At 48.9% G+C, this 12239-nt stretch overlaps 1 protein-coding gene across 3 annotated transcripts in view; it reads left to right on the forward strand.

Annotated features, from left to right (window-relative positions):
* The first annotated feature begins 1762 nt into the window (after positions 1-1762).
* The window catches only part of CREBBP (CREB binding lysine acetyltransferase), a 122838-nt gene continuing 112361 nt past the window's right edge, over positions 1763-12239 (forward strand). For all 3 annotated transcript variants that reach the window (XM_081554916.1, XM_081554917.1, XM_081554918.1), the window contains exon 1: positions 1763-2683. In XM_081554916.1, coding sequence (XP_081411042.1) covers positions 2599-2683 — 85 coding nt within the window. In that variant the 5' untranslated portion in view covers positions 1763-2598. The remainder of the gene's footprint in view (positions 2684-12239) is intronic.

Consider the following 12239-nt stretch of genomic DNA (forward strand, 5'->3'; position numbering starts at 1 on the left):
CTTTATTCTTTGCCCAAGAAATTAGTGCAGTGGCAATGCCCTGAGGAGATTTTCAAGGGATATTTGATAGATAAAAACAGGAAGGATAAAATATGAGCGTGTGTGTGGTATACCTTCACAGAAGTATGCCTACAAGTGCTGTGGGAGCCCTAAACTGGGCTGGGAGGGCTTCCTGGAGTAGGTGATATTTGAACCGGGTCTTGGCATTGGTTAGTTTGCCAGGTATATGTATTCTCAGCACAGGGAATAGCATTTGCAAAAGTGTGAAGAGGTCTGAGTGGTAAGAACTTCCTAGTGACTGTGAGGATATGGGGAAGTAAGGATGGAGTGAGGCATGGATAGTGGAAGGGAGGGATGCAAAGGGGGGCAGTCAAGATTTTGAACAATATACATAAACAGAAAAAAGTAGAAAGATCATTGTCTTTTTTGTTTTTTTTTTAGTTGAGGTATAGTTGCTTTACTACGTTGTGTTAGTTTCTGAGGGTAGAGGAAAGTGAGATCACTCAGTCTTGACACTTGAAGACCATCACAGACACTATATAAGCTGTTTCTTTGAAGCAGAGTTTTTTCTCTTTTTCCAAGAAGTTAACTCTGGTGCTGCATGGGGAGAAATATAGTTTTCAAGGGACACTTAGTGGAGAGATGCCATCAGAGCCGGGCAGTGGGAGGAAGAGCCGTTTGCCCAGGTAAAGGACCTGGAAGGCAGGTTGCTCGGTGGGTGGAGAGGGAGGGAGGAGTCGGCGCTGACTCACGGAATTCTGGCTTAGGGAACAGGTTGCTGGTGATAACTTTCAGATAAGGACTTTGGATGAAGCGCTGGCAAGTTTTGAGAAGCAGATAAAAAGAACCGAGATGTGTGAACACCTCAGATTTTTGTGGAACCATCCTGCGGGGAGTGGCCAGGCGAGCCGATCCCCCAGGGACCCCACACCTGTCTGGAGCATCTTGAGGGCTCCAGGAGGTTGTCGGGGGGCCGTGGGGGGAGCGCACCAAGGCCGTTGAGGCCCTAAGCCCTGATGTAATGGGGCCTTCTGGGCCTGGGGCAGGCTGAGCGCGTCCGGCTGGGGGACAGCGCTCACCACCTCCCGAGGCAGGTGAGGGTGTCACACCTGGCGCCCCCGGCGCATCGGGCTGCAGAACAGGGGCTCAGAAGCCTGGCGACCCCCCTCAATCTCGTGGGGGCGTTCGAATTCCGGCTCCGCCACTTCCTGCCTCAGTTTCCCCACTGCACCCGCTCGCTGGCGGACCAGAGGGCAGTGTGTAACCTACAGAGGCCACGACACATCGCTGGCACCCGGCGAGGGGAAGTGGCCAGGCCTGGTCGCGGGGCAGCGGCGTGAGAAGCCGGGACCGAGCAGAGTCGCCCTGCGGGACAGGCGGGCCATGCCGGCGCCGACTCCACGCCCAGGGGCCCAGCTTGAGGCCAGGCCGCAGCCAGAGCCCTCGCCGCCCAGTCGCCGTCAGAACAAAACTGGCGGCGGTGCCCGGCGCCCGGCGTCCCGCAGGCCCGGCGTCCCGCAGGCCCGGCCCCAGCCAGGCAGCCCAGCCGCCTCACCGCTCAGCCGCCCGGCGGCACGACGCACGGCGGCCACGCCTTCGGCCCTTTCCGTCCGAGCGCGCTCGGCTCTTTCCGCCATGGCCGGCGCAGGTGGAGGGGGCGGGGCGGGGGCCGTGCGTAGTGACGCCGCGGGGGGGTGACGCACCGGCGTGCCCCGCCCCCTCCCCCTCCCCGTTCAGGCTCTGGAAAGAGAAGAAAAAAAACTTTCTTTTTTTTTTAATTGAGGAATCAACAGCCGCCATCTTGTCGCGGACCCGACCGGGGCTTCGAGCGCGATCTACTCGGCCCCGCCGGTCCCGGGCCCCACAACCGCCCGCGCACCCCGCTCCGCCCGGCCGGCCCGCTCCGCCCGGCCCTCGGCGCCCGCTCCGGCGGCCCCGCTCGCCTCTCGGCTCGGCCTCCCGGAGCCGCGGCGGCGGCGGCGGCGGCGGCGGCGGCAGCGGCGGCGGCGGCGGCGGCGGAACGGGGGGTGGGGGGGCCGCGGCGGCGGCGGCGGCGGCGGCGGCCCCGCTTCGCGTATTGTTTTTCCTTACGGCGGCGGCGGCGGGCCGCAGGCGGGGAGCGGAGCCCGGAGCCCCCCGGTAGTCGGGCCGCGAGCGAATTAATTAAGTGGGGCGCGGGGGGGGGAGCGAGGCGGCGGCGCGGCGGCGGCACCATGTTCCCGGGGACTGCCTGAGCCGCCCGGCCGGGCGCTGTCGCTGCCAGCCGGGCCCGGGGGGGCCGCCGGGCCGCCGGGGCGCCCCCGCCGCGGAGTGTCGCGCTCGGGAGGCGGGCAGGGGATGAGGGGGCCGCGGCCGGCGGCGGCGGCGGCGGCGGCCGGGGGCGGGCGGTGAGCGCTGCGGGGCGCTGTTGCTGTGGCTGAGATTTGGCCGCCGCCTCCCCCACCCGGCCCTGCGCCCTCCCTCTCTCTCGGCGCTCGCTCGCGGCTCGCGCTCGCTCCTCTCCCCTCGCAGCCGGCCAGGGCCGGCGCCGACCCCAGCCCCGGAGCCCTCGCCGACCCGGCCGCCCGCGCTCGGGGCTGTTTTCGCGAGCAGGTGAAAATGGCCGAGAACTTGCTGGACGGACCGCCCAACCCCAAACGAGCCAAACTCAGCTCGCCCGGCTTCTCGGCGAATGACAGCACAGGTGAGAAGGGGGCCAGGAGGGGGGCCGGGGCCCTGGGGGTTGCTTGTCAGCCCCATCCGGAGGTGAGTACCCCCGGGAGACCCCAACTCGGCGGCGGGCTGTGCGGGGCCCGCGAAGCCCCTTCCCCGGGACCCCCGCCGCCGAGGGGGGAAGTTTGTCGAAAGACTGTCATGGGGCCCGAGTGGGGCGGCACAAGCCCAGTGCACTTGGATCGCCCGGAGTTGGGGAGCCTTCCTCGCCGGGAGACCGAGTGGTACTTCCAGGGAGGAAAAGTAAAGTGGAACGTGTGTATTCTGCGTGGTGAGTCTGTCTGCCTTCCACTGCCGCCGTGTGTCCGTCCACACAAGCGTGGCTGGCTGGAGGGATGACAGCGGAGGGTACGCTGGCTAGTGAGAGAAGGAAATAGTGCAGCGGAGAGGAATCCCGAAGTGTTTTCTGAATCCGTAACATATTCACAAGGCTGCGACCAGAGGACTTTCCTAACAGCAGCCAGCCCGTGAGTTACGACTTGTAAGTTTCTTGGAATGTGCTTCTTGGGAAAATGCTTAGTGCTATTTTGAAAACTCTTGTCGCTGGTCAGCTAAGCCATTCCATTTTTCACAACCCAAAACTTCTTAGCAAGATGTCATAAAAGTTGCTGTGGAGTGTTAATTTCACGTGTATAACTTCGGAAGAAAGTTAAATAGATTCTTCTGGGCTGCAGGCTCCAGGGGAGCTTGTGTTGTTCTTACGATGTACATATATATGTGTGTATATATATATATATATATATATGAATTATGTTCAGGAATTACCATTTTTTCAAAAATTTTTACCAGAGTATTGAATAAATCTTTTAAACAGCTTGTCTGGAGACATTTTTCGGTACTGATATCAGTTATCTAAGAGAAGTATTTTAGTTTTCTGTTGGTTTAATGATTCTGGGTTCTTCTGGACTGGTTCACGGTAGCGTTATGCGTTATGTACTAGTTGCGTTTCCTCTTTCAGAGCTCTCCTTTGCGGTAAAACACAAATGTGTGCTCTGCTGCCCATGATTTGATTCCCAGCGCTGCTTGCATTTCTCCACTACTGTCTTGCAGTAGCAGCATCTGAAAATCAGTTTATAATGAATGGTTCCAAATTGAATTATATTGCTGCAGCAGTGCTTTCAGATTTGCAGTAGACACAGCTGTTCAGCTTGTGCAAATATTTCTTTTGACCACTAGCGTTTTTCTACTAGTGGTCTAAAAATCTCTTTCTCCTGTTGAAACAAAACTTGAATTTTGTGGCTGCAGTTTTAATACAATTCCTAGACTATTATTTAATGTGGAAGTGAGAGAAACAATCAAAAACAAAAAACAAATCAGTCATGAGATTCTTGTCTGGTTGAAATAAATTTGTTAAGCAGTGGAGAGGAATGAGTAAGTCTGATGATATGTAAGTCACTAATAATACTCTATTTAAAAGCTGATAAGGAATTGAGTTTGATGTTAATTTTGTAAAATCAGCTTATCTGAAGTGAGAGATGTGGGAACAGCCAAGAGTTAAATGCTCTGATTTCACTCCATGAAAATACTATGATTTTACTGCAGAATAGATCTCCTTTGCTTCATTAATCTTGACATGTTTGAGTGAAAAATCTTTAAACATATGAAACATAGATCATACCAGACAAGTTTGGCCTTGAAGCTTGTCCTCTGAAACTGGTAACTTTTGAATGGCTTTGCAGCTTTGCTATTGTTAAATGAGGTTATTTTAGTTTTCGTTTTATGAAGAGGGACAAATTAGTAACATGACACTTTAACAGAAAGGCTTGTTGCACTATATACTTTCAGCTGTTTGCAGGATGGTGCACAATGGATTGGCCTTTGGAGCAGTTCTTTGCTGGATGGTTAGATACTTAATGTGCTGCTAATCACAACAGAGTTTTATCAAAAAGGATTTTCTACTCTTGACCACTTTTTTCCCCTTCCTTTCCAGTTTTGACCCTTGTAAGGCACAGGGGCTCTTCTATAAGTGTGGAACAAAAAAATCAGTTTTTAATGGCTCTGTTTAAATAATCCAAAGAATAAACTCACCTTTATATTTATGTTGGGTCCTTGGTTGCATATTCGTCACCATCACATTGTTGTGAAATGGTCCGTTAGTGTGGGGGCCATGGAGTGGATCACCATTGAACATGTTGAACAAGGTGTAACCTTGTCTCCCATAATTGCTAGTCTAAAACAGATTTTAAGGACATATATTAAAGCAAATAAAGGACTAAAGGAATTACGTTACACACACAGAGTGAAAGCATTTGAATAGATGGAAAAGCAGGGAGAGACCTGGCAATAACGTTCTGAGAGACTCAGCCTCATTTTAGTGAGGGATGTGTGTTTGTGGTTTCTGGGGTAAAGTTCAGCCAGGCAGAGCAAGGTGTGTTCCCTGCTCATGTGATAAAATTTGAGGGAGGGGCACTCCGCATGGGAAGAGCTGAAGAGTTAGGCAGAGCAGGAGATGGCCTTGGTGGCCTGAGAAGCAGGAGGGACTTAGGCGGTCATGATCCAGTGCGTGTCTCTGGGGACTGGCCTGCGGAGCCGTCATGTCCATTAGCTGAGTCTGGTGGGCAGGCTGTGGGCCCAGAGCACAGTAACCCTGATGCTGGGGAGCTGAACAGCTAGGATGCTGCCTGCAGGGCGCTTGCAGTCCAGCTGGGGGAGCGTGGATATGCACAGGGTCCAGTAAGGTAAGGTGGGATCTCTGATCAACGCCGTTGCCACCAGTGACAGATGGGAGAGGTCAGCGCAGGCTGGGGAGGTCGGGACGATTCTAAGGAGAGCATTCGGAGGTGATGCAGAAATGGAAAAGGTGCCCCAAAAGGTAGCAAGAGGAGGAAGGAAAAGCCGTGCTTTTCACCCACACCTAGGCTTTCTTGTGGAGTGGCACAGAATTTGATGGCATCTGATGTTGTTGAAGTAGCCTTTTCTTGTTTTACTTTCTCACAATTGTTATCTTCATTTACTTGGCACCCTTTATGAGCAGTGGGACTTTGTGTTACCAGTATATAGTTAGTTGTGTGGTTTGGAAATTTTTGTGCTTAATATTTCCAAATTAAAACAGCGTATTACTGTCTTTCAGCAGCAGGGATTCATGATTTAACAGTGTGGAAGAAATAAATACCTAGGCAAGCAGTAGAGGTTTTTTTTTTTTTGGTCAGCTTTATTGAGGCGAAATAAACATTCAACAAATCTACTATAAAAGTTTTGTAGGACTGCCTTCTGAAAGTTGAATATAGGTATATTTCATCTTGTGCTATATACGTGTCGCTAGTATGTGTTAGTTGCTCAGTCATGTATGACTCTTTGTGACCCCATGGACTGTAGCCTGCCAGGCTCCTCTGTCCATGGAATTCTCTAGGCAAGAATACTGGAGTGGGTTACCATTTCCTACTCCAGTAAATGTCCCTAAGCAGTTGTGATTACATTGTATACTGTGAATCCCTTTAAGTGCAATAGAAAACTGTATTTAAAGATACTTGGTGTAAATACCATTACCAACCAAGATGCCTTTTACAGCAAAATGATGACCTTTTAGGTTTACATCTCAAAAGTTCTTTTCTCCCCATCACTTCAATTTGGTCCTCAACAGCATCCTGTCAGGCGGGAAGGGAAAATACTGTTTCTGCCAATTCCAGGTGAGAAATCAGACTTGAGAGAGGTGATCTACTGAAAGTGATGCAAAGGGTGAAAGCCAGAACCTAACCTAGATCTTTAAAGTAAGTCTGTATAATTCATCTTATGAATCTGCATCCAGAAACACGGAATTTACTTGAATCATGGACTCCGGAGGCTACATAGTTAGCAAGTTTCAGTAGCATAACTCCAGCAAATGGGGAAAGTTTGTCAGCAGCTTTGCGGGGATGTGGTGGGGGGGGCGGGGGCGATTTGGGGCAGGGCAGGGGGTGGGCAAGCAAGAGTATGCTCCCCTCTGGGGGCAGAGGCTCCCCCTCCCCTCTGTTCTGGCGCTGCAAGATGTTATCCAGGGTGTACACGATCTCACTGTTCATTGCAGTGGATAATTGGGGACCAGTCTCAGGTTATTTCATTTCTTTACTATGTTCCAGCTAAATAGGAGCTATGAGTTTTTGTAGCGACTTCTAGGGCTAGGGCTTTTCATGACTTTGCTTAGCTTTTACTTGGTAGAAAAGTAGGGATTCTTGGATAACTGTGAGAGGGGTGAGGACAGTGGCCACATTTGAAGTTGCTTGGAGTGGGGGTAAGTATGAATCCCACCAGGGGAGTTGTTACAGTAGAGCAAAAGATTGGAAATCATCTTTGCTTAACGCTTGAATTTGATTGTGTGATTCTTCAACATGGTTGAGAATGACTTGTAAAGGGACTTAGGCTTAATCCTATAGTCGGAAGTTAATGCTTACATTGTTGTTAGCCTGTGTTTTTACAACTTCTGACTTGTGCCATTGTAGTTGTGTGACAGTATTTGATTACTTGGGGCTATGTAAGTGCCGACTTTGTGTTTTCACTTAAATGTTTGAAGACAAAATAGTTAAAAGTGATTTTGCCAAAGCATGCCTTCCTTCCCTTGTTAAGATGAAATGTTCCCTACTCTGAGCTGTTGAAGATGAGGAAGGCTTGCTTTCAGCCAGGTTAGTTGTTGGTGTATCCTTAGTCAGGACAGCACCTCTTTATCTCATTCACACCAGCTTTTCGGTATATTCCAGGGACATGTAAGGAAGTGTTGCTCAAGAGCAGATTTGTGCTCAGGAGAAATTGGGCATGGCTGAGGCTCTTGCCTGCCGACTCACCCCAGCCTTCCTGTGCTCTGGGCTCCGAGTCTTGGAGGGGCTGCAGCGTCATTCCCAAGTGCGTGGGTCACAGACCTTTGCTGTAGAGGGCCAGTGGACAGAATTTGGGCTCTGCAGGCCACGTGGTCTCTGCCACAGCTGCCCGCTCAGTGCTGCCACTTCAACGTGAAAGTGGCTCTGGGTGGTATGTCCACGGATATGCCAGGAAACTAGTAAAACTGGCTTCAGAAACTGGCAGCTGGGGGTTTGGCTTTGAGGCTGCAGTTTGTGACTCCGAGGTGATGTGGGACTGGTGCTCTGAGGATCTTCAGTTTCCTCAGGTGTGGAATAGAACGAGCATTCCCTTCTTCAGGGGCTGGGTGAGATGACGTGTGGGAGGTGCCCGGCGCCAGCGGTGTCCGGACGGGAGGAAGCGGGTGCACTTTGTAGCCACGTTGCTGGTGGTTCTGGAAGCAGTAGCGGCCCCATGCATGCGTCCACACGGGACACCAGTGGGCAGGTCTGTTGTAGTGGAGCACATTCAGCATGTAGCCAGAAATTCTTCCATCAGCACTATTGATTTTTTTTGCCTCCATTTTCGACTATTTTTTTAATAGGAACAAGATGGCCATGAAATTTTAAAATTGCAGAAACTTAAGCAGTGTGGTATGTTCTGAAAATTCTTACTAATTTTGAAGCATATGTCATGGATTGTTTAGGCAGCTAGCGTGTGAATCTGTTTATTTACTGTGTGTATCACACTTCCGTCTGAGGTGCCCCTTACGCCATAAGTGTACAGAGGATCCTGGTGATGCCTTCAAGTAGCTTAGAACTGTGTTGACGAAGAGAAGACTAAGAAACAGAACTTGAGAAAAGAATATAAAATGCAATTAGGTGCCCAAATGCACAACTCAGAAAGGGCAGTTGAAGGAAGCTTCCTTTATTCACCTGCTGTTTACTGAATGCCCTGTGTGCAGAAGCCCAGGGCTGGGTGTCCAAGTGGGGCTGGCACCGGAGGCAGGCCCTTGGTGTTCCTTTCTTTGATGCCCGCCCCCTGCGCCCCAGGAAGTCTGCTGGTTTTCTGCACTTTCTGTGTGCTGGGAAAAGCGCTCTGGCTACTCAGAGAATTTCATCTCTGTGGGTGTGATCTTGGCCCGTGGCTTGCACCTAAGTCCTTTCAGGTTGTCCCAGCTGGTCTCTCAGATGCCCTCAGGCTCCTGGCCATGCCCTCTTGATTTTCAGCATGTGTGCCCAGTGTCCCTTGAGCCCTTCCCCTAGTGACACGTCCCTCATCAGAAGACTGTCCCATACCGGGGGGGCTCTCGGGATCTGAAGTGGTGTCCATAGCTCCTGCACAAACTGGGTGGCGGGGGCGCGGGGGTGCCGCACTTTCCCCATCCAGTCTAGGCTTAGCTTTCAGGAATTGTCACGTCACAGCAAGGCGTCGATGCAGGGTGTCCGCGCTTGCACCAGTGCCTGTTGGGGACGCTGGCATGTTCAAGTTTCCATGGAGGCTGTGATTGCCGACAGGAGTGCTGGGGAAGAGCCATGTGCGAGGGTTGCCCAGCTCGAGCTTCGACTTGAGGAGTTGTTAATCGGAGATTTGGGCGGGGGGCGGTTCTTTAGGAAAGGCATGGAAGTAAGCAAAAGTGGCTTTTTTTCTGTGTTCTTAGACAATACACAGAATGACTGCTGCTGATTAGAAAAATCTGCCTTTAGGGTGTTTTCTTGTTCTAAATTTGGAAATTAAGGCTATTTTTGAGCTCTGTGTCTAAAAGTCAAATTCCTGTCTTTTAAAACCTTACCCTTAGAAAGACTTGGATATCATCCCATGTGACATTTTCCCCCGTGTTTTATTTCCATTAATCAAAAGAATGTTTAGTTGAATTATTGCTAAGAATAGTAAAATCTAATGCTGAAGAAATGTTCACTTGGTTAAATGTGACTTTCCTATTTCTAGATGTCCCGTCTGCTGCTGTTTGACAGTCTCTTAATTTGCCAGTCTTTCTAATACACCTGTGCCTTACTTTATGTAGTAGGTGTTTCTTAATAGTTGTAGCTAGTTAACGGGGTTGTACAATTCTGTTGTGAAGTAAAATCTTTTTATAGTACAAAAGCTTCCTTTTGCGCTGCCCCCAAATATTTTGAATTTTTTTTCAATCAAAACTGTACCACCTGGACATGTTTTAATTTTGTAGTTAGAATACCCAGTGAAATCACAAGAAAAATAAGCTGCTATTCTTTATAATGGCCTGTAGAGTGAGGCTTGGGCAATATTTGAATAACATGTATTTTGGTGGATTTGTCAACAAACTGCATGATAACACTCAGGAACTATAGAAATATATCTCAAATTATTGGGGTTTGCTTTGACAATTACGGGCTATGTGAGTTTGACCCCTATTTCTTTGCATTGATCACTGAGGAAGGCTTTCTTATCTCTCTTTACTATTCTTTGAAACTCTGCATTCGGATGGGTATATCTTTCCTTTTCTCCTTTGCCTTTAGCTTCTCTTCTTGTCTCAGCTATTTGTAAGGCCTCCTCAGACAACCATTTTGCCTTTTTGCTTTTCTTTTTCTTGGGGATGGTCTTGATTACTGCCTCCTATATAATGTCACGAACCTCTGTCCATTGTTCTTCATGCACTCTAACAGATTTAGTCCTTTGAATCTATTTGTCACTTCTACTGTATAATTGAAAGGGATTTGATTTAGGTCATACCTGAATGGTCTACTGGTATTCCCTGCTTTCTTCAACTTAAGTCTGAGTTTTGCAATAAGGAGTTCATGATCTGAGCCAGAGGAAAACAATAGAATGGGAAAGACTAGAGATTTCTTCAAAAAATTAGAGATACCAAGAGAACATTTCATGCAAAGATGGGTACCATAAAGGACAGAAATGGTATGGACCTAACAGAAGCAGAAGATATTAAGAAAAGGTGGCAAGAATGCACAGAAGAACTGTACAAAAAAGATCTTAATGACTCAGATAACCACAATGGTGTGATCACTCACCTAGAGCCAGATATCCTGGAGTCCAAAGTCAAGTGGGTCTTGACTTGAAGCGTCACTATGAACAAAGCTAGTGGAGGTGATGGAATTTCAGCCAAACTATTTCAATCCTAAAAGATGATGCTATTAAAGTGCTGCACTCAATATGCCAGCAAATTGGAAAACTCAGCAGTGGCCACAGGACTGGAAAAGGTCAGTTTTTATTCCAATCCCAAAGAAAGGCAATGCCAAAGAATGTTCAAGCTACCACACACTTGCACTAATCTCATGCTAGCAAAGTAATGCTCAAAATTCTCCAAGCTAGGCTTCAACAGTACGTGAACCAAGAACTTCCAGATGTTCAAGCTGGATTTAGAAAAGGCAGAGGTACCAGAGATCAAATTGCCAACATCCTTTGGCTCGTAGAAAAAGCAAGAGAGTTCCAGAAAAACATCTTCTGCTTTGACTATGCCAAAGCCTTTGACTTTGTGGATCGCAACACACTGGAAAATTCTTAAAGAGATGGGAATACCAGACCACCTTATCTGCCTCCCGAGAAACCTGTATACAGATCAAGAAGCAACAGTTAGAACCAGACATGGAACAATGGACTGGTTCCAAATTGGAAAAGGAGTACATCAAGGCTGCATATTGTCACCCTGCTTATTTAACTTACATGCAGAGTACATCATGAGAAACGCTGGGCTGGATGAAGCACAAGCTGGAATCGAAATGGCTGGAAGAAACATCAGTAACCTCAGATATGCAGATGACACCACGCTTATGGCAGAAAGCAAAGAGGAACTGAAGAACTTCTTGATGAAAGTGGAAGAGGAGAGTGAAAAAGCTGGCTTAAAATTCACCATTCCAAAAACTAAGATCATGGCATCCAGTCCTGTCACTTCATGGCAAATAGATGGGGAAACGATGGAAACAGTGAGAGACTTTATTTTCTTGGGCTCCAAAATCACTGCAGATGGTGACTGCAGCCATGAAGTTAAAAGACGCTTGCTTGCTCCTTGGAAGAAAAGCTATGACCAATCTAGACAGCATATTAAAAAGCAGAGACGTTACTTTGCCAACAAAGGTCCATCTAGTCAAAGCTGTGGTTTTTCCAGTAGTCATGTATGGATGTGAGAGTTGGACTATAAAGAAAGCTGAGTGCTGAAGAATTGATGCTTTTAAACTGTGGTGTTGGAGAAGACTCTTGAGAATCCCTTGGACTGCAAGGTGATCAAGCCAGTCAATCCTAAAGGAGATCAGTCCTGAATATTCATTGGAAGGACTGATGCTGTAACTCCAATACTTTGGCCACCTGATGCAAAGAACTGACTCATTGGAAAAGACCCTGATTCTGGGAAAGATTGAAGGCAGGAGGAGAAGGGGACGACAGAGGATGAGATGGTTGGATGGCAGCACCGACTCGATGGACATGACTTTGAGGAAGCTCTTGGAGTTGGTGATGGACAGGGAAGCCTGGTGTGGTGCAGTCCATGGGGTCGCAAAGAGTTGGACACGAGTGAGCAACTGAACTGAACTGAACTGAGTTTGACCCAGTTCTTTTGGATTAAAATATTTTGAGTGTTTGTCACTTGATTAAAAGTAGAACCTTCTAACCATGACTCAGAGTTGAAGGAAATGTCAGAGCTTTTTATACTGGGAGGCAGGCAGTGTGGTAGTGAGGAAGGAGCTTGGACTCCACTCAGTGGACACTGGACCTCAGCATCCAGCTCTTCAGCTCTGTGACTTGGACCAGTGACTTGGTCCAATGTACATTAGAACTTGGTTGGGGACGATGGATCT

This window comes from Giraffa tippelskirchi, chromosome 13, assembly GCF_054371585.1.
Source record: "Giraffa tippelskirchi isolate mGirTip1 chromosome 13, T2T-mGirTip1v1.2.pri, whole genome shotgun sequence".
Lineage (NCBI taxonomy): Eukaryota > Metazoa > Chordata > Mammalia > Artiodactyla > Giraffidae > Giraffa > Giraffa tippelskirchi.